At 50.1% G+C, this 22,666-nt stretch overlaps 1 protein-coding gene across 1 annotated transcript in view; it reads left to right on the top strand.

The window, feature by feature from the left end:
* RTTN (rotatin) overlaps positions 1-22,666 on the top strand; it is a 362,213-nt gene that overhangs the window by 210,576 nt on the left and 128,971 nt on the right. The window contains exons 27-29 of the mRNA XM_078776353.1: positions 8,658-8,799; positions 14,784-14,920; positions 16,699-16,921. Coding sequence (XP_078632479.1) covers positions 8,658-8,799; positions 14,784-14,920; positions 16,699-16,921 — 502 coding nt within the window. The remainder of the gene's footprint in view (positions 1-8,657; positions 8,800-14,783; positions 14,921-16,698; positions 16,922-22,666) is intronic.

Genomic DNA, 22,666 nt, shown 5'->3' on the forward strand with positions numbered 1-22,666 from the left:
GCTTAGTGGTAGTTATCAGCTATTTTATACCCGCACCCTGTGAAAAGGCGTTCGACGGTTCGGATTGATTTAGTCCATGTGTGAAATTTTGGGTACGGGCCCATGGACTAATTGGGCATATTAATCAGAAAGTACTGAGACAACGTAGATCCAAAAATTATCGCTTTATGTCTTATTTTAAACATACAATCTTCACATAGTGTAATTTTGGAATACAACAGCTACTATAATACACGTACGTGATTGTTATGGAAATTGTCACATAAACATGTCACAACATGAAAAGGTCACAACACATATTAATCAAACGGTTTTCTGAATCAAGGGAAAGAAAGTCCAGAGGCTGTACTGAGCTCATCTGCTGAGCCCATCTCAAGTACATGTATGCCACAATAGCTATAAACAGTACTAGTACTCAAATGTTATACAAAATGGTTGGAAATCACATACTAACAGAACTAACAGACTGTAGGCTATGTACCCGGTATGGTCAGGTAGTGCTTCACATAAAGATGAAATGACACAACACATTATCAAAATGTCTACATGTCTACATGTATTCTGAGGGTGTTTCCAGGGAAAGCACGTCCTGTGCTCTTCAGAATAATACTGAGTATGTCAATGTACCAAACTAGCGATATCATAGTCAGTCATCGAACTGCTCGTCTTCATCGGAGTCTCCGAGTTCGAAGGATTCTTCATCTTCCTGTTGTTTCTGGTTACTGCAGGTTTGTAGCTTGCACATGTCTGTGCATGACAGTCCATTGGTCAGGCATGTGCATTTTGGCAATTTGCAGGAACGCACACACTTGCAAGCTAAGAGTTCCAAGACCACATCTGGTGCTGGTGGTGAACGCATCCAGTGGATGGCGAGCTGATCTCGACAATGTCCAGATACGACATCCAGAATGCTGAGAGGCTGCCGTTTCCACCTCTGAGGAACTCGAGGTATATTCCAAACAGTTCCATGATGCGTGCGCATGAGCGGTCACCGAGGACCTGCTTCAGGGATGCCTGTGAGATATCTTTGCAGAGGCTGTCAATGATCCTCAGTGTCTCATCCATGTGGACCACATCGTTGGCGTGAGTGGCTTCCAGCCACGAGAGGAAACCCTTCCAGGCCAGTCGAGTGAGTGCCTCATAGACATTCTTGTGTAGGTGGACTGCCCTGTTGTACTTGCGGCCATCCATGACACCATTAATGGAACCTTCTGCGATCACACCAGACTCGATGCAGAGATCTCGCAATCCAGCATCTTGAAATCGCTTCCCTATTATTCCCATCAGTGTGCAGATGGTGTGGAATACTCCGAGCCTGGTGATGATGGTGTTTTGGAACTTGTCAGGGTGTTTCCATATAATCTCCACAGCCTTTGCATACAGTGCCTGGTCAAAGACACAGACAATCTTTGTCAGGTCCAAGGAGTGCATGATGTTCAGTGACTGGTTTAGCACTTCATTGACAGTCGACATTTGTGTCGCTGGAGCATTAATGGTAGGCAGGTAGCCTACATTGTCTGGAATGACTGTCACGTCATCTCGAGTCCGGATGTTGAAGCCTGTCCAGCTGCTGATTGATTGCTCTTCTTGTTGCGACATGCGTGCCATGACCCAGACAAGATTCTTCTCTTTGGCGAGCTGAGTCTCAGCTGCAGTGTCAGCATCTGCACTTTTGCTCTGTGGTGGTCCCACTCGTTGTCCAGCGTTGTATGCTGGTAGCATTGGTGGTGGTGCATCAATACTTCTCTGCTTTGTTTTTCCTACAGTCAGCATGGTTCTGGTGGACACTGGGGTGATTGGCTTTGCTTGTACGGCAATCCCATTCACTCTGTGAGATGTTCCTTCTCCACTGGTGGTCTCTTCCAGACGGTCGATATTATCCCAGGCTAAGGTTGTGAATATGCCAGGATGGATGTTACCTGGGAGGGCAACATCACTCCCTGATAGCGAGAGCTTTTGGAGACACAGAGCAGTGTCGATCTCTTCCATCTGAGAATAGGACACACTATGGCCGAGTCGGTTGAGGATGTGTATCAACTCTACATTCCCGGTCAGTGACTTGATAGCGAATGGCAGAACGATGTGCTTCGGGGGCTTTATCAGTCCACGTGTTACAGCATATACCATGTCATAGCCGAGTGAACACAGAAGCCGCTGGACTCTTTGAGATGCATGATCAGGGTCATTGGAACCTGTAAGTAGATAGCACAGGAAGACCATGACCGACTCTGGAATGGTAGTGTCCTCTGCTTCTGGTTTGACTTCCGGTGGCCAGGCTTGAGGGGCATCTTGGTTCTTGATGTCGGCTCTCATTTTCAGGGCTGCTTTGGAGACCACATCTTCAGCATGGAGGCCTTTCTGAGTATGCAGCTCTGCTTGTAGCGATTGGTATTGTTTGGCAAGTTCGTATATGGACAGGTTGTCTGGAAACAGGAGGAGTTTCCCTTTTCCCTCAGAGAAGATGTGCAGGGAGTCTGCAAACTCGCTTTCCAGTTTCCGTCGTATGTGTTTCTTGGTTGATTCCCTTACATGGGCAATACCAAGAGAGTTCATTGAAGCCACCAGTCTAGAAGAGAGATCAGTCATTGTCATCACTTGAGGATTGCCAAAAAGCTCCCTTCTGATGAACAGGAACAGCTCATTGTAGGCCTGATCCACAGCAGCGCCATACTGAGCTTCAGCATCATCATCTTGGCTTGCATCCTGTCCACTGCGAACCTCTCTTTTGGTATAGAACCGATAGCACGACCTATGATAGTGACCTTCTGCAGCTACCAGGTCTCTGCTGACTATGGCAAGGATTCTGCTGTCCATTTTCTCCATGGCTACATTCCTGATTGTGGCGTCAGCTCGCAGTTCTCGACATTGTATGAGGATTTCTCTCGTCTTCTGTCCTTTAGCATACTTGGTGTCTTTCTGGCAGAAAATGCACTCTGCCTCATAAGTCCTTGATGTGCTTGCACATTGTCTAGCTGCTCTCTGTGATCCTGTGTCTTGAGCAGGTTCACTGGCACTGGCACATTTGAGGATGCCATCAAGATGTCTTTTCATGGTGAAGAGACTGCGACATTTTCTGTGGTACTGGATTGTTGGAATCTGTCCATCAGGAAGGTTCGTAGCTAGTTTCAAAATTGCTGCATGTTTTCTGATCTGGGCTGCCCTCAGCAATGTTCTCCATGAGTCAATGTCTTGTAGTGAAACCAGCTTGTCTGTATTGTCATTGGAACAGTGGATGATGCACTCCACTCGTGGCCGCTTTAGTGGCAGGCTGCTTGCTCCGTCAGAGGCCATGTTCAGTCAGTTTTCACCTGCAACATAGAATTATCAATCCACATTACTATGTTGCACAAATTAGTAGTCTGCCAGTCCTTAATTATATTTAATTACACTTAATTAGACTGGTGAAACCAGTGGACTGATATCTGAAAGCAAATCAAGCATTCATGACTGGACTTATTCTAACTAGGCTGCAAATGTATATCACCACTGATGAGGGGAAATCAGCACTTTACATATCTGTCATATATTTTCTGCTTAACTAAATAGACATAATTATTGCAGAGCCTCTTGTTCTTGCCTCACCTACCAGGAAGTATCCACCAGTGGCCAAGTATACGGAATACGGATGAAAACTGGACACTGCCAGCATCCAACATATATTTTGTTCTTAACTAAGACACTAAAACTGAAGAAAAAGTTAGTTTCCACACATGAATAAATACAAGAATATGTATTATATAGTATAACATACATGTCTTTATTACAAACATCCATTTGCTAAGATATTTAAGCATGTTACATTGTCTATTCAGCTAAAAAAATGATTTGGAAGATGATACTAGTAACAACAGCGCGGAGTTGCGGTATTGCGATTAATGCAAAAACAGCTTTCCTGCAAGAAAAATGAAAAAGCTACCCATTTGGAATTGCTATCACATATTATTTTACTTATATGGGTGTAACAAATAAATTGGCACCATGGAACTTTTGCCACCTCGGGTGGTACCGATATCTGGTCTGGCCCATGGACTAATATGAGGAATAGAGAGTTGGGATGGGTAGATAGAAGTTGGTCCATATTATCAGACAGCGGGATGTAGATGGAGTCATCACTGTTTGGTGGACGGTACAACACACATATGAACAAAAGGTGGGAGCGAAGGGGAAGCCGTAGCCAAAGGTATTCCTGGGGGTGTGGTGGAGAGAGGGCAGTGCAGGGCGAGTGAGGAAGAGAGTTTTTTATAAAGATAGCAACCCCCCCCCCCCCCCCCCCCCCCCTCCAGGACGAGGCTCAGGTCTATCATACCGGAGGAGGGAGTAACCTGGGAGAGATACCAAGGAATCAGAGACATCATGAAGGAGGAAAGTTTCTGTTAAGCAGATCACGTCTGGTTTGTCAGAAGCAACCTGTGTGGAGAGATCAGTCAAGTTTGAGCGAAGGCCCCGGATGTTTGAGGTCCATACTGTTAAAGAAGAGGAAGGGGGAGCATCGGATACAGAACAGGGGGGGGGGGGGTGGGGAGCGGTAGGGTAAGATGTGGAAGAGGAGGAAGAGGTAGGGAGAGCTGTTGAAGGTGTGTCAGAGATTTCAGAATAGCTTGGAGAAAGGGAAGAATGGGGCGGACAAAAGCTTTGATGGTGATTGGGTGAGGCGCAGTGAGGTGTTATTTGAGGAGGGGGAAGAGTGAGGCAGAATGTTGAGGGAGATTAAGGTGAAAGTTGGAAGGGGGAAGAAGCGGGGAGGACGCTTTGAGGAGGAGGGGTGAGCGGGGAGTCTAGGAGGGGAGGAGTGAGGGAGAGTCTCGGAGGGGAGGGGTGTGGGGGGAGTTTAGTAGGGAAGGGGCAAGGGGGGAGATCTGAAAGGGATGGGTGATGGGGAAGATTTGGAGGGGAGGGGCAAGGGGGAAGATTTGAAAGGGATGGGTGATGGGGAAGATTTGGAGGGGAGGGGCAAGGGGGTGGATTTGGAGGGGAGGGGTGATGGGCAAGTTTTAAAGGGGAGGGGTGATGGGAAATTTTTTGAGGGAAGGGGTGATGGGGAAGTTTTGGAGGGAAGAGGTGATGGGGAAGATTTGGAGGGGAGGGGTGAGATTGGATTTTGAAAAATGTACGATTAATGGGAAACGAACATTTCTTGCAAAATGAGTTTCTTGAGACCTTCGATTCAAAAATACGTTTGAGGACGCTGAAGGATGGGTGGAGTTCTGGAGAGTTTAGGGAATGTATGAAAGAGGCACTGTAACTGTAAGAGATGGAATTTTTTTTTGGAATGAATAGATTTGGTGGGCAAGTCTCCTGCGATGTAGTCAATGTTGTCAAGATTTAGTCAAGGGCAACAAATGTAGTCAACTTTCCTCCTTTCGATGTAGTCAAGATTTGGAATCTCCTGCGATGTAGTCAACTCCGAGGGCCTTTCACTCACTCACCGCAGGCAGGTTGGTGGTCTTTCTGTCTTCTACCGACTCCTCTCCAGCCTTGCTCCCCCAGCTCTCTCTGTGCTCTGTCCCCCCAATATTCCTTCAGGTTGCACAAGATCTGCCTACAACCCTCTTATGGTTAAACTGCCAAAGTCTAGGCTCTCTGCTCACCTTCACTCTTTCATTCCCCTTTCTCCCGCCTCTGGAACAAGCACCCCCACTCCCTTCAATCCCACTTCTCCCTCCAGGTCTTTAAAACAGCTGTTCACCACCATCTCTTATCTTCCCCCATCGAAAACCTTGATCTTTTCTACCCCCGGTAATTCACCCCAGAGTCCTTGCAGTGTTCATATGTTTTATTCCTCTCCCACCTCCCCCCAAGTCCTCCCGATGTCCCTGCTCTCAAAAGTTGTGTTTGTGTCCTTCCCCCTCTCTCCCCATCTTGTCTGCCGCTCCCCTTGTTTTTTGTGTTTTGTGTGTCGGTTTGTCTTTTTGTGTGATTAATGTTAGCTCTTTCACGAGCTAACGATATATCTATATAGCAGATAACTATATATAGCAGATCTATATAGCAGATAACTATATATATATAGTTATCGAGCTAACTATATAGCAGATAACTATATATCTTGTATACAAAAAAAACAAAGAAAAAACACAAGTCGAAAGCATCCTTTTATAGAAGAAGAAGAAAAAGGTGTTATAGTATATGACAGAATACAGTTCTTCAGGGGACAGTTGAAACATTTTTTAACGACGTGAACATGTGATCACGAACAACGTGGTCGAAGAACGAACGAACAAATAAGAACGAACAACGGATAAGAACAGAGAAGGGATTTTTAAAAAAAAATTTTGAGTTGAGATGAAAACAGAGACAGAGACCGAACGTGAAACGTGAAAAATAGAGACCGAAAGTAATTGCGAGCGCAATCGAAGAACCGCTGAGACAGAAACAAAGCCTCAAGCCAAGGTCAGACACGGTAGCCTACTAGTACTACACTAGGCCTCAGAATACGCGACACAAACTAACCGACGATTCTGTACACAGGTATGAAAAACCAACACCAAGAATACTATTAAAGACACACCACTAGTTACACTCACCGAAAGAAAGATACAGTTTCGACAAAAACACAATTGTGAAAAGTTACTTAACTTCGAAAGCGTGCGCGCATGGACAGCTTTGAAGAGACGTGGCGTGACGTGACGAGAAGAGACGTGAAGAGATTTAAAACGTAAGACAAGTGGTCGATGTTCGGGGAAGTTAGGGGGAGAAGAGAAAATCTAAGAAATAAGCAATACAGCGAAGGAAAGAACTTAAATTCACAGAACACCTATGGGAGTAGGGAAGCCGAGAGAAACCAGGCCGCGCACCCGGTGGGACAGAAAATGATTAAATTATACAAAAGTTTGCAAGAATTGCAAATCAACACCAACTGGAAAACACACTGCAACACATGCACAATAAAAAGCGAGTAGAAATTGACGAAGACACGAATGGAAAAAATACTATAACTTTTGCAGCCGTGCAGAGGTCGAAGACGCTTCCTTGCTCCAGGAACCGGAAACGGAAGTCCATCCAGGGACCGGAAACGGAAGTCCGGAAGTAGATGTTATGTCTTTTCCAGCTCCACCAGGAGTCTTGAATTGAAGTGAATAAATGAAAAAGGCAATTATGAACATAACAGGATGAGAATGTTGTGGTTTCCTTGAGATTTAACTTGATGTGGAAAGGTTTGAGGGAGCATATTGTCGAGGATTCAATTCGGTCAACATAAATTATAGTGGGAATAATTCAAGTCCTCTCCGTGGTTTTACAATGAAGAGTTTAATGCTCGGGAGAGATGAGGCTTTGGATACAAACGTCAATTAATTTAAAATGGTAAACTATTTCGTTAACATTCAAGTTGGAACATATAAACTTCATATTATATCAAAGCAAATGTCTCCTTTTGCGAGATCGAGTACAAAGGTGCTTGCATTTATCAATCAAAACTAGAGGTCGCTGTGACTATGAGCTCCACATGTCTCCCACAAACACTCCACTTGGGGAGTTGGCTTTTGGTTTTCACCCCACAACACCATCACGACAAGGCTGCTCCCACACACCACGACGACAACAACAACAACAACAGGCATTTTAAGGCCATTTTCCCTGCAAGAGCGGCGGGGGTTAGCCTTGCGGTCCCCATGACAATCTTCTCCATTTTGCCCTATTTTCTGCATCTCTCCTTGTTAACCCCCTTGCCCGCATTTCTTCTTCCACCACCTTTAGCCAAGTCTTTCTCGGTCTTCCCCATCCTCTACTTCCTTCTACATTCATTTCCATCACTCTTCTCAACCAGTCACTTTCATCCTTCCTCAACACATGACCAAACCATCTCAACCTGTTCCTCTTCACAGCATCAATCACAGGCTCTATTCCCATCATCTTTCGCAATTCATCATTTGTCTTCCTCTCTCTCAACGATACTCCACACATCCACCGAACCATTCGCATTTCCACCCTTTCCAGCCTTTGTTGCTGCTCTACGTTCATTACCCATGTCTCGCTCCCATAAATCATAACACTTCTCACACATGCAGCATACACCTTTCCCTTCAGCTTCAACGACACTCCCCTCCTCATCAGCACGCCACTCAGTTCCCGAAACTTCTTCCATGCACATCTCGCTCTCGCAACCGTTGCCGAGTCTGATCCACCTTCTCCATTCAGCATGTCTCTGAGGTAGCAAAATGTTTTCACACCTTCCAGCTTCACGCCGCCTCCAATATCCAACTCAACATTTCCTCCATCTGCAGCTCCCTCTGTGCTCCCACACATCCACACACACATGTGTGTCCACACATGATTATCCACTTTAACCACATTTTACCCTGTAACGTCCTCATATTGTGTGTGTGTGTGTGTGTGTGTGTGTGTGTGTGTGTGTGTGTGTGTGTGTGTGTGTGTGTGTGTGTGTGTGTGTGTGTGTGTGTGTGTGTGTGTGTGTTTGTGTTTGTGTTTGTGTTTGTGATTGATTGTGTTTGATTGATTGATTGTAAATAAAATCTTCTGCAACTTTAATCTGGCTTTGATTGAGACTAGTCTCGTCTGGCTCACAGCTTTGTGGCCTTGCTTTTTTCCTGCGGTGCACAGCAGCAGATATGTACTGGTACGATCGCCTAACCAGGCCGACAGTGCAGTGCAGGTTTGTACTGGTACGACCATCTAACCGAGCTGACGGTCTTGTGCAGGTTTGTACTGGTACGACCGGCTAACCGGGCCGATGGTGTCGTGCTCGCTGATGTGCTGCACCTGTTGGCTTCCCTGGTCCATGCACAAGGTGATGCTCCAGAAGCTTCCTTCATACTGCACCTCCTCAATCTCCTGGAACAGGTGAAATGTTGTTGCTGTTTGAATTTCATGTTCAGTGATCAGTACCGTGCTCGCCATCTTTGAGGAGTAAGTGCTCCCTCTCTGATTCGGATTGTGAACAATGACCAATAACATCACAGTCTGATGATTCAACACGCATGTCCGAGGGATTCCAAGAACAAGTGCCCAAGCACCGAACCATTTCATAATAAACTTGGCTCAACCCCACCCTAACCCCCTTTCCCTTGACTTAAATGTACAGTATTGTGTTTTTTCTCTTACAGGACTCTCATGGAAGAACAGTGTAGAAATGACAATGGGGCAAACGTCAAAGAGAGGGCAGAAGGGAGGTGACGTGGAAATTATTCAATGTCCACTCTGGGTCGAGTTGAGAGTGTTTCATTGGAGAGGTTATCAGAGATCAAAGCAATCATGACAAACCCACAGCAATTACAAGAGTAACACAGTTATAAAAGAAACAGCACAATAATGCAACGATCAGTACAACAGAACTTTCTGATAATCTCTGAATTGATGCTCTTGAGTTCAGTCTTTATGGAACCACCTTTCGAGGCCATTTTCCCCCGCAGAGCAGTGGTTGGCCTTTTTCAGGCACCGTGGTCCCCTTTTTGAAGCAATGTTTTATGGCCGGATGCCCTTCCTGCCACCAACCCTGTTAGTCGCCTCTTACGACACACACAGGGAATTACCAGTGAACTGGTACTCGATTTGCAGACCTCGGAAGGATGACAGGCTGAGTCAACCCCCCCTGGTGTTAATTTGGTGATCGACCGGGATTCGAACCCAGGATCCTGGGATCCCAAGCCTGCACCCTAACCGCTAAGCCAACACCAGGCTCGAGTTCAGTCTTTGTAGGATTGTCACAATGGGATGGATGTGCAGGTGTATGGTGGGGGGATATGGGTCATGAGCCATCTTATCCATGTTTGAGGTGACATCTTGCGTCAGCAACGCACCATGACAATCAAAGGTATGGGTGGATGAAGCAAGACGTCAAAGTGAGAGGAGGAGTTTTATCAGAACTCAGGACAATCCCTGATTGATGTCTCTCCTTTTCAAACTCCCTCAAACAACTTCCTCATTAGGCCACAGGTTGTTTATCCTTTGCCGGCACAAATGGCTTTGATCATTGTGCTCGATGTTCTTGTTGGAGGTCGAGCGACATTTTTCTGTCTCTCCATTTCAGACAGTGTCTCCTTCATATAATTTCGTTGTCCAACTGTCCCTTTGACATACATATTTTTCCTGTTCAATTAGAATTTGCAATTTAGTCTTAAATTCTTCTTCCACAGAGGGAACACTGAAATTTCCAACTGAGGTGGTTGGGTTATGAAAGGTTAATGGGGGTAATAAAGATCAATGGGTCAGAATTGGGGATGACAATAGATGGTGATGCATTGCTTGGTTGGAGTCCTGGAGCAAGGAGTGCGACGGAACTGCCTCTGGAAGGTGGTTCCACAGATGGAAGAAGTGAGGAAGAAAAGAGTTGAGGTGTGCAGTCAGAATGGAATTTTGAAGTTTAACCAGGAGGAGGAACTGGAAGAACATGTTCATCCTGAGTTGTTGGGGTTGGGTGGTTCAGAAGAATGAGAGAGCAGTGGGAGCAACGTTGGAGAATAGACGGTAGAAAACAGAGAGACACCAACCTGCATTCCTCCTCTTCTTCATATTCCGTGTGCAACACAAGGCTACGAGTGGCATCATTGGCTGAGGGTGCGCCTGTGCCGCTGATGCAACATCCTGCGTCGGTTAGGGCATGAATTTGCAATTTGTTGAGTGCCAGCGAAAGCTTGCCTACTCTTCGCGAAGGACACTGTGGGATCTTGAACATCTCCATCACTGTGGGATCCAACAATGAATGCTGACAGACGGGTCTCAGTTTATCGACCGACCATCTGAAGGATGTTGCACGTGTTGGTGCTTCGCCGTGACTGCAAGGCACCAGCATGACAGTTTGTAGCTTGGCCGAGATTCCAACCCAGGCTAAGTTGCTCAGAGGCGAGTGTGTGTCCATCTGGCCTGCCGACCTGTCCGTGATGTGCGAGGAACAGATCTTGTGCTTCGTCCTCATCAACGGAGATGTCAATAACTTTGAGAACTTTCGATTCCAGAGAATCCAGGAAAGACAGATGTGATGCCAAGACACCAGCTCATTGTGCATGGCAGTACTTTATTGAGCAACAGAGAAAGGCCTTGTAGACCTTGAGTAGCTTTGATTTATTTTTTTCCATCGAAACACTTGGATCGACGGAGGATTCCCAGTCTGTGACTGGCTTTGGAGACCAGTTCTGCTTTGTGATCAATCCATTAAATATCATGGCTGATGGTGAGGCCTGGAAGTTCAAGAGGCTGAAACTCTCCCAGTGGCTGAATAAGGAAGTGGAGAGGTGGGCTCGTTTGACAATCCTTCCTCAGCGATAGGATGAGACTGAGATTTTCCAGCATTGAAGGGCAAGTTCCATTTATCAGACCAGCATCTAATCATGTCCAGATCAGCAGAGAGAGATGTAGCCGCTGGCTGCCTAGCAGAGGAATGGGGTGCTATACAACACAATGTGGAGTCGTCTTCAAATAGGAAGAGATAGTTATCCAGAGCATTGGAGAGGTAATCAATATAGATGAGAATGAAGACTGGGCCAAAATCACTGCTTTCAGGAGCTCCTGTATGATCTCCAGCAGATGGCAACATGTCGACGACATGAACAGAGGAAGTCGGAAAGCATGAATGAAGGCCTTCTATTCCACTGGCAAAGAGCTTGGCAAGCTTAGGATGTGAGACTGTGTAGAATGTCTTTGATATGTCCACGTAGACAGTCCTGACCTCAAGATTGAGGGACTCCAACCATTGCTCAGAGAGGAGCAGATGCATGTCAGGAGTGAGTGACTGGAACGAAATCCAAGCTGATGGTCGCACATCGGGTTGTTTGAAAACACGAAAGATTTGATATTGGAATCAATAATGGAATGCATGACCTTGCTTGTAATTGGAAACGAGCTCACTGACCCTCAGTTGGTGGGTTCTGTTTTGGCATTTAAGATGGGAGTGATGCTTGGGGATGGGAGTGATGCTTGGGGATGGGAGTGATGCTTGGGGATGGGAGTGATGCTTGGGGATGGGAGTGACGCTTGGGGATGGGAGTGACGCTTGGGGATGGGAGTGACGCTTGGGGATGGGAGTGACGCTTGGGGATGGGAGTGACGCTTGGGGATGGGAGTGACGCTTGGGGATGGGAGTGACGCTTGGGGATGGGAGTGACGCTTGGGGATGGGAGTGACGCTTGGGGATGGGAGTGACGCTTGGGGATGGGAGTGACGCCTGGGGATGGGAGTGACGCCTGGGGATGGGAGTGACGCCTGGGGATGGGAGTGACGCCTGGGGATGGGAGTGACGCCTGGGGATGGGAGTGACGCCTGGGGATGGGAGTGACGCCTGGGGATGGGAGTGACGCCTGGGGATGGGAGTGACGCCTGGGGATGGGAGTGACGCTTGGGGATGGGAGTGACGCCTGGGGATGGGAGTGACGCTTGGGGATGGGAGTGACGCTTGGGGATGGGAGTGACGCTTGGGGATGGGAGTGACGCTTGGGGATGGGAGTGACGCTTGGGGATGGGAGTGACGCTTGGCGATGGGAGTGACGCTTGGCGATGGGAGTGACGCTTGGGGATGGGAGTGACGCTTGGCGATGGGAGTGACGCTTGGGGATGGGAGTGACGCTTGGGGATGGGAGTGACGCTTGGGGATGGGAGTGACGCCTGGGGATGGGAGTGACGCCTGGGGATGGCAGTGACGCCTGGGGATGGCAGTGACGCCTGGGGATGGGAGTGACGCCTGGGGATGGGAGTGACGCCTGGGGATGGGAGTGACGCCTGGGGATGGGAGTGACGCCTGGGGATGGGAGTGACGCCTGGGGATGGGAGTGACGCCTGGGGATGGGAGTGACGCCTGGGGATGGGAGTGACGCCTGGGGATGGGAGTGACGCCTGGGGATGGGAGTGACGCCTGGGGATGGCAGTGACGCCTGGGGATGGGAGTGACGCCTGGGGATGGGAGTGACGCCTGGGGATGGCAGTGACGCCTGGGGATGGCAGTGACGCCTGGGGATGGCAGTGACGCCTGGGGATGGCAGTGACGCCTGGGGATGGCAGTGACGCCTGGGGATGGCAGTGACGCCTGGGGATGGCAGTGACGCCTGGGGATGGCAGTGACGCCTGGGGATGGCAGTGACGCCTGGGGATGGCAGTGACGCCTGGGGATGGCAGTGACGCCTGGGGATGGCAGTGACGCCTGGGGATGGGAGTGACGCCTGGGGATGGCAGTGACGCCTGGGGATGGCAGTGACGCCTGGGGATGGCAGTGACGCCTGGGGATGGCAGTGACGCCTGGGGATGGCAGTGACGCCTGGGGATGGCAGTGACGCCTGGGGATGGCAGTGACGCCTGGGGTTGGCAGTGACGCCTGGGGTTGGCAGTGACGCCTGGGGTTGGCAGTGACGCCTGGGGGTGGCAGTGACGCCTGGGGGTGGCAGTGACGCCTGGGGGTGGCAGTGACGCCTGGGGGTGGCAGTGACGCCTGGGGGTGGCAGTGACGCCTGGGGGTGGCAGTGACGCCTGGGGGTGGCAGTGACGCCTGGGGGTGGCAGTGACGCCTGGGGGTGGCAGTGACGCCTGGGGGTGGCAGTGACGCCTGGGGGTGGCAGTGACGCCTGGGGGTGGCAGTGACGCCTGGGGGTGGCAGTGACGCCTGGGGGTGGCAGTGACGCCTGGGGGTGGCAGTGACGCCTGGGGGTGGCAGTGACGCCTGGGGGTGGCAGTGACGCCTGGGGGTGGCAGTGACGCCTGGGGGTGGCAGTGACGCCTGGGGGTGGCAGTGACGCCTGGGGGTGGCAGTGACGCCTGGGGGTGGCAGCGACGCCTGGGGGTGGCAGCGACGCCTGGGGGTGGCAGCGACGCCTGGGGGTGGCAGCGACGCCTGGGGGTGGCAGCGACGCCTGGGGGTGGCAGCGACGCCTGGGGGTGGCAGCGACGCCTGGGGGTGGCAGCGACGCCTGGGGGTGGCAGCGACGCCTGGGGGTGGCAGCGACGCCTGGGGGTGGCAGCGACGCCTGGGGGTGGCAGCGACGCCTGGGGGTGGCAGCGACGCCTGGGGGTGGCAGCGACGCCTGGGGGTGGCAGCGACGCCTGGGGGTGGCAGCGTCGCCTGGGGGTGGCAGCGACGCCTGGGGGTGGCAGCGTCGCCTGGGGGTGGCAGCGACGCCTGGGGGTGGCAGCGACGCCTGGGGGTGGCAGCGACGCCTGGGGGTGGCAGCGACGCCTGGGGATGGCAGCGACGCCTGGGGATGGCAGCGACGCCTGGGGATGGCAGCGACGCCTGGGGATGGCAGCGACGCCTGGGGATGGCAGCGACGCCTGGGGATGGCAGCGACGCCTGGGGATGGCAGCGCCGCCTGGGGATGGCAGCGACGCCTGGGGATGGCAGCGACGCCTGGGGATGGCAGCGACGCCTGGGGATGGCAGCGACGCCTGGGGATGGGAGCGACGCCTGGGGATGGGAGCGACGCCTGGGGATGGGAGCGACGCCTGGGGATGGGAGCGACGCCTGGGGATGGGAGCGACGCCTGGGGATGGGAGCGACGCCTGGGGATGGGAGCGACGCCTGGGGATGGGAGCGACGCCTGGGGATGGGAGCGACGCCTGGGGATGGGAGCGACGCCTGGGGATGGGAGCGACGCTTGCTGACTTCCATGTAGAGGGGAGGTGGCCAAAGGAGGACAGACTGAATATGGCAGATCGAGGAACATGGGCACTTGTGCCATCTGGGCCCGTTGCAGGGGCAAGGCCATGCAATAAATAGTGTTGATTCACCCCCACCCCACCTTGCCTTACCCCTCACATCGTCCTCCTCCTTTGACTTTGAACCACATTCTTACACCCTCATTGTAAGTATGATATTTTATTATTTTTAACCGTGGATGTATTTCCTCAAGGATGGTTGTCCATTACTTGATCTACTGTGCGGATTCGTACGAGATGGTATTGAAGAGTCTGTGAGTCCGGTTCTCCACCGCGCCGTCCTTGAGTTGTATGGAGTCCTCTTGGATAGCGTCACATGCACAAGACATCGGTTCGTTTCTCTTCCACGTGATTTAACTTTTAATTGTCCAAGATGAATGAATCAAGCGCAAATGAAAGCAAAATGGCAACTTGTGATTTTAGCAATCTCCTTCTTTGGGGGTTCCTTTTGTTTTGCTTTGTTCTGCTTGTTTAAAGACGACTTTGTGCCAGAGGCATGTTATTGCTTGTTTTCATGCAAGTTTCGGTAATTTATCAGTTTAAATGCATGAAGGATATGTAAATATAACTTACACTTTTCCACAAACCTCACAAACCAACTATGTGTATGTTTCTGGTTTGTGATCACTCATCTATAATAATGTGTGTGTGTGTGTGTGTGTGTGTGTGTGTGTGTGTGTGTGTGTGTGTGTGTGTGTGTGTGTGTGTGTGTGTGTGTGTGTGTGTGTGTGTGTGTGTCTCCGTGTGTGTGTGTGTGTGTGTGTGTGTGTGTGTCTCCGTGTGTGTGTCTCCGTGTGTGTGTCTCCGTGTGTGTGTGTCTCCGTGTGTGTGTGTCTCCGTGTGTGTGTGTCTCCATGTGTGTGTGTCCGTGTGTCCTCCATTACTCCAAAACCATGAAAATGAACAACTCGAAACTTTGCATGCATGTACTAAGGAAACTCCATGGTGAAACGTGCTGGATGAAAAGCTGTGTATTTGGGTAACTTTAAACACCCCTTTTGAAGATTAATTAATGGGGTGCTCCTCCACACAGCATGTTGTTATCAGCACGTGTCTCCTCCACACAGCATGTTATCAGCACGTGTCTCCTCCACACAGCATGTTGTTATCAGCACGTGTCTCTCCATTCCACACCCTTTCCCTCTTACTTCCCCAACCTCCCCCTCTTTCTCTCCCACCCTCCCCCTCTTTCTCTCCCACCCTCCCCCTCTTTCTCTCCCACCCTCCCCCTCTTTCTCTCCCACCCTCCCCCTCTCTCTCCCCCACATTCCCCTCTCTTCTTCCCCATCTCTCTCTCCGTTCGCTCCTCCTCTCTCTCCCTCCCCCCCCCCCTCTCTCTCTCTCTCTCTCTCTCTCTCACACACCTTTTCCCTCTTACCCACCCCATGTTTCTCTCCCTTCCCCCCTCTCTCTCCCTTCCCCTCCCTCTCTCTCCCTTCCTCCTCTCTCTCCCTTCCCCCTCTCTCGCCCTTCCCCCTCTCTCGCCCTTCCCCCTCTCTCTCCCTTCCTCCTCTCTCTCCCCTCCCTCTCTCTCCCTTCCTCCTCTCTCTCCCTTCCCCCTCTCCCTCCCTCCCCCCTCTCTCCCTTTCCCCTCTCTCTCCCTTCCCCCTCTCTCTCCCTTTCCCTTCTCTATCCCTTCCCCATCTCTATCCCTTCCCCATCTCTCTCCCTTCCTCCTCTCTCACCCTTCCTCCTCTCTCGCCCTTCCTCCTCTCTCGCCCTTCCTCCTCTCTCGCCCTTCCTCCTCTCTCGCCCTTCCTCCTCTCTCTCCCTCCCGCCTCTCTCTCCCTCCCACCTCTCTCTCCCTCCCGCCTCTCTCTCCCTCCCGCCTCTCTCTCCCTTCCCCCTCACTCCCTTCCCCTCTCTCTCCCTTCCCTCCCCCTCTCTCTCCAACTCCTTTCTTTTTCTCTCTCGTATATTAGTACACTACCTGGGAATTCGCTGAAACGTTAATTTATTGCTTCGTGATTCATTTTTTGAAATAATGATTTCAAGTCAACTTGATACGATAAGACCTCGTAATTCTCATTTTGTGAACTAGTAGTTGAGTTTTACTTTGAGGGAGGATGGTTGACTCATACGGAAGATAATCCTGTGACCATCATGCAGGGAGTGCTCGCTGGCATTGAAACCTTTCCGAGGAAAGCTGGTGGATACCCTGCTAGAACGGCTCCGCGAGGCCGAGTCCCAGAGCTTCTATGACTTACCATTGCTCGAGGCCATATTGCTGGCTCTGGTCCACGCCTCGGCCGTGCCGGGTTGGAGCGTCCACTCTGTTCGTTTCGCGCTGCCACGGGACATGCACCTCGGGCTCCTCTCCGCTCTACAGGAGGCAAGTCACTGCAGGATCCACTTTTCTTGGAGATAAGATTTGTGCAGCTGTTTCCTTTTTCCCCACTTTCATTTGAGAATGTGTAATTGTATCATTTTATTCATTTATTTGACATATCGTTGTCACGTTTCAAGGAAGAGCAGACCAACAGGGGCCAATGGATCAAGAGACAAAATGGGGCAAAGAGAAAACAGTGGGACACCAACAAACGGGTCTCGGCATGTGTGGTGAAGCTTATGAGTGCAAAAGGAAGACACCCTGAGGTGACAGACTGCAGATGACTGAAAGTGCTATTGGAAAGAGTTCAAAATGACGGAATTGTGAAAACTGTTCCAAAAGTGAGAAAAGGGAGGTATGAAAGAATGCAGATGAACGTTGAGTTTACCTTTGAGAGAGCAGCAAGGAAAGGGATTCTCGTTGACTGAGAACTACCTGGAGAGGCAGGGGCTTCACAGAGACACGAGAGGGCAGGAGTAACAATACCAAAATAGAACTGCCAAGCAAAAACGCAAGGCCACAAACCTGCCGACCATCAGCAAAAAGCAGAACCGGAGTCTCAGCTTCCTGATTAGAGTTCATTGATGTGGAGGGTGTCAGATACCAAGGTGTCAAAGGGGAAAGATAGGAAAGAGTGGCACGAATGGGGATATTGCATGACACTCGAGATGAAAGCTTTGTACGCAACTATAAGCTGAGGATTGCAGAGGAAGGGTTGAATGAATGAATGATCGTTTTAAGGCCATTTTCCCCGCGAGAGCGGGCGTTAGCCTTGCGGGCCCCGTGACAATCATGGTTCCCGTTTAAGGCAATGTTTTTATGGCCGGATGTCCTTCCTGACGCCAATCCTTGGTCACGCTCTTACGACGCGCAGGGATACGGTGTACCTATTCTAAATCGGGGTACACACCGAGATCATTCAACCCAGCAAGCTGGTGCTCAATTTGCCGACCTCGGAAGGATGACAGGCTGAGTCAACCGCCCTGGCGTTAATTCAGCGATCGACCGGGATTCGAACCCAGGATCCTAGGATCCCAAGCCAGCACCCTAACCGCTAAGCCAACACCAGGCAACACCAGTTAGGCCCCATTAATAATTCTGAGGCTGTGGCCTTCTTTGCTTGCCTGGTTGTTGGTGTGATCTGCCCACGACTGGTTCTATGTGATAGTGAGGCACAAGAGTTCCATAAAAGAGCGAATATACTGTTACGGTCCGCGGATTAGATGTTATTTTTACCGAGCGGTGGTGTAACCGCGGCCGAACAGTTATTCCCCGACTAAAACCCGATTCACCCTGAACGTTGGCCGTATCGCGCCACAGCTACTCAATCTGGAAAACTCTAAAGCGACCGAATGTAAAGAGGAAGAAGACGTACAGAAGAGTAACGGGATTTATTACTATTTACACACACAAGCAAAAAGGAGCAGTCACGATTATGTACAGGGACATGAGACGCAGGTAACACAGTGAATTCCTTATACAAGCTTAATTACCTACCCAGGACAGAACAAACAAAGACGACTCACACGGGGAATTGCAGAGTGGATTGGCTGGAAGGAGGTGTGTGGCTGGAGGGGGAGGACGGCACGGAGCTGGCTGGAGCTTGATCCCGCACGGGACATCGGGCTGGACCTCGACGGCCGCTGATGCCACCGATCCTGTCGTGTGCGCGGGATCACGGGTCGGATCACGGTCGGAGCCGACGCGCTGGTGGGGGGTCTGGCGTGACGGGTTCTCTCCTCTCTCTTTCTTTGTCCAACCACTCTTTCTCCAACGCAACCACTCAACGCAACCACTGACCACCCCTGACGACCAACTCAGCTCTTGTCATGGACCTCTCTTTTCAGACTCATCTCCTCGTCTCAGTAAAAGCGCATCTCTTGACGACCCAGCTCTTTGCTTTGCTCCTCTCTTGGACTCATCTCTTGGACTTATCTCTCGTCTCAGTAAAAGCGCATCTCTTGGGGTACGCCCCCGCGGCGGGTTATATAGGCCCCGCCCCTCAACCTTTGCGAACCTCCCCCAAACGCTCTTCCTCCGCCCTCTCAAACCAAACCCCTCGTGCTCGGTTGGTTGTTCGGGGCTGGCTCACTCCTCCCCTCTATGACGAGGTGGAGACATGCCTTTCTTCCCCAACCCTGCCTCGTGGCCAATGGTGGTTGAAGAAAACCGCCCAAAATGCAGTTGACCATTGAAATGAAACGAAAGGGGACCTATTCTTATTTCACTTGGTGCAATGGAGTATTTAAATTAATGGGAGACACAGCCTTACCCTAAGACACATAATAAGATATAAGCTACTGAACAAGGGTTTTATCGGGTCCTGCAATGTGGTGTTTATGGAATAACTACCGAGACGCCCTTTGACCTTTACACAACTCCGGAGGCAGGAGGCGCAGAATAAACAATAATAATAATAAAGCACACAATAAAAAAAATACAGTCCTCATATCCGCAACAATACTTCTCCCAGAGACTGACCACAGTAATAAATTGGAATATTTGCCTTCCTGTCCTTGTGGAGGGAGAAAGTAGGAGTATGGGGTTTCAGTTCGATGTACCAGTTCGATGACCTGTTCGATGACCAGATCATCTGGAGAAAGCTGTTGAGAGGGTTGTTTTCATCGTCTGCCTGGTGGAGGTGTGAAAAAACTTCCTTGTACACATTGGAGTCATCTGTGAAGTGATGTAATGGATATTCCAGTGATTGAGACATGTCACTGATGTATATAAAAAACAGGATTTGTTCCAAAGCATTACCTTCTGGGACAACTGCCTCCTGAGGTACAGCATGGGACCTGATTGCTTCCAAAGCAACGTTGCAATAATCATTTTTTACTTGCGATGGGGAGTCTCACTGTTCTGCAGTTGAGAGTTGGTTTTGACAACATTATTATGAATTGTGGTATTATGTCTTTTCCATGCAGGCAGTCTTTGTATATGACCTGGAAAAGGGCAGGAAACTCAATTTGAAAAGGGTGAAGAACTTCCCTGAAAATGTCTGGTGCTCTTCTTCTGCTCCAATCGGCTCTTCTGATCATGTGCTTGTTAAACTGGACATCTCGCTGACCATTCTCAGAGAGCCTCCTCAGCGTCGACGAGTCTGGCATTTCACTCCGGCCAACTGGCACGGTCTTCAAGCAGCCATCAATCATCTGGACTGGTCTCCCATCTCTACTGCCTCTGACATCAATTCTTCCTGGGAATTCTTCCAAAGCAAACTGCTCTCTCTCATGCACAGATTTATCCCATCTCGTCTTCAGTTGTCATACCCTTCCTCCCGTCCATGGTACACGGAATCTTGTGGTGGGGCTATTGCCCAGAAACAACTTGCTTTCGTCTCCTGGAAAGCAAATCCAACGGAAGGAAATATTATTTCCTTTCACAAAGCCCGAAACAAGTGTGTGTCCACCCTCAGGAGAGCCAGGAAACAATATCTCTCCATTCTCAGGACCGAACTCTCTTATCTGTCTCCCTCTTCCAAATCCTGGTGGCATCTGGTCAAATCTGTTTCTGGTGTTTGTTCCCCCTCCATCCCCTCCCTCACCTCAAACGGCCACATGGCTGACTCCGCACGTGAAAAAGCTGAATGCCTCAACTCTGTGTTTGCCTCTAAATCTTGTGTCCCAAACCCATCCCTCTCTGTACCTACCGTACCCAGTCGTACCCAGCTGCTCCTGGACTCTATGTCCTTTCCTCCTGACAAGGTGGAACAGTTTCTGTCAACCCTCGACTCTGATTCTGCAACTGGACCTGTCGGCATCAGCCCACGGGTCCTAAAATCCTGTTCTTCCGCTCTTTCACTCCCTCTCTCGGTTCTCTTCACCCTCTCTTTTGCTCAAGGTCATCTTCCATCTGCTTGGAAATCTGCCAACATCACCGCTTTGCACAAAAAAGGTGCAAAAACAGATCCCAGCAACTACAGACCAATCAGCCGTCTCCCAATTATCAGCAAAGTCATGGAATCCATCATTGCTTCAGATATGAAATCTTTCCTCTTCTCCAATGGCTTGATCTCTGATCATCAATTTGGTTTCAGACCTGGTCACTCTACTCTGGACATGCTGCTTCTGCTTTCTCAACAATGGATGGAGGTCCTCAATGCCAAACAGGAAATTAGAGCAGTCTCCCTTGACATATCACTTGCCTTCGATACGGTCTGGCACCCCGCTCTGCTCACCAAACTCTCCTCTTTTGGTATCCATGGAAATCTCCACGCATGGCTGGCGGACTTCCCCTCTCGTCGTAGTCAACGTGTGGCCCTGAATAGGTTTCTCTCATCTCCTCTTCCTGTTCAGGCTGGAGTTCCCCAAGGCAGTGTTCTGGGCCCTGTGCTTTTTCTGGTCTTCCTCAATGATCTCTCCGACTCTCTTGAAAATCCTCTCTATCTCTTTGCTGATGACTCTACTCTCTGTCGCTCCATTCTTCATCCCTCAGATCGGCAGTCTGCAGCCTCCTCCCTCTCTGCAGACCTGGACAAAATCACAGACTGGGCAAACAAGTGGAACATGTCTTTCAATCCTGACAAATCTCACACTCTTACGATGTCTCTCCGAAAAGTCGACTGGACAACCCTCCCATCCACTTTCTGAATAATCCTCTCCATGAAGTTCTGTCACTCAAGCTTTTGGGTCTCACTATCTGCCATGATCTTTCCTGGGAAAACCACATTTCAACCGCATACAAGGCTTTCATACGCAGCTCAATGGAATACTGCTCTCCCCTCTGGGCTGTTGCTCCTGCCTCACACCTAGCTCGTCTTCACGCTGTTGAAACCAAAGCATTCAGAATCATTGGAATCTCCCACGATGAAGCGAACTCCAAGGGCCTCTCACTCACTCACCGCAGGCAGGTTGGTGGTCTTTCCATCTTCTACCGACTCCTCTCTGCCCTTTCACCCCCAGCTCTCTCTGGGCTCTGTCCCGCAAATATTCCTACAGGTCGCACAAGATCTGCCTGCAACCCTCTTTTGGTGAAATTGCCAAAATCAAGACTTTCTGCTCACCTTCACTCCTTCATTCCTCTTTTCTCCCACCTCTGGAACAAACTCCCTCACTCTCTTCAATCCCACTCCACCCTCCAGGTCTTTAAAACAGCTGTTCACCACCATCTCTTATCTTCCCCCATCCAAAACCTTGATCTTTTCTACCCCCGCTAATTTCACCCCAATTCCACTTTTTTGAAATACCAACTTCTGTCCTGGAAGTCCTTGGTGTCCTTGTGTTTTTCTTCTCCCTCCCCCCCCCCCTCCCCTTCCCATGCCGCCTCCCCCCAAGCCCTCTCCCTTCCACACATCTCCCTGCTCTCAAATGTTGTGTTTGTGTGCTTCCCCTTCTCTCCCCATCTTGTCTTCCGCTCCCTCTTTTTATATATTTTGTTTGTCTGGTTGATTTGTTTGTGAAGTAAATGTTAGCTCTTTCACGTGCCTCGATTCAGCATACCAAAAAAAGAAGAAAAAAAAAAGAGTTTTTGAGGACGAGGGCCTCGACAGATGCATCACTATCATTAACATTGGAGGAGGGAAGAATGGCGAAGGATTTCTCCACATTGGCAAGACGGAAGTTCACATGCTTTCCGACATTTTTCAGTGAGGAGATGCAGGGTGGGCATAGGAATAGAGGTATTAAGGGCCTAGGTCTTTTCTCAAAAAGATGGAATGAGGGCAGTTAGATTTAGCATGAACAGTGTCCATTAAGGGCCGAGGAACAGGCAAGCATTTTCCAAATACAAAATTAATCAACTACCATC

The sequence above is a fragment of the Myxine glutinosa genome, chromosome 1 (assembly GCF_964187855.1).
Source record: "Myxine glutinosa chromosome 1, kmMyxGlut1.1, whole genome shotgun sequence".
NCBI classification, from domain to species: Eukaryota; Metazoa; Chordata; class Myxini; order Myxiniformes; family Myxinidae; genus Myxine; species Myxine glutinosa.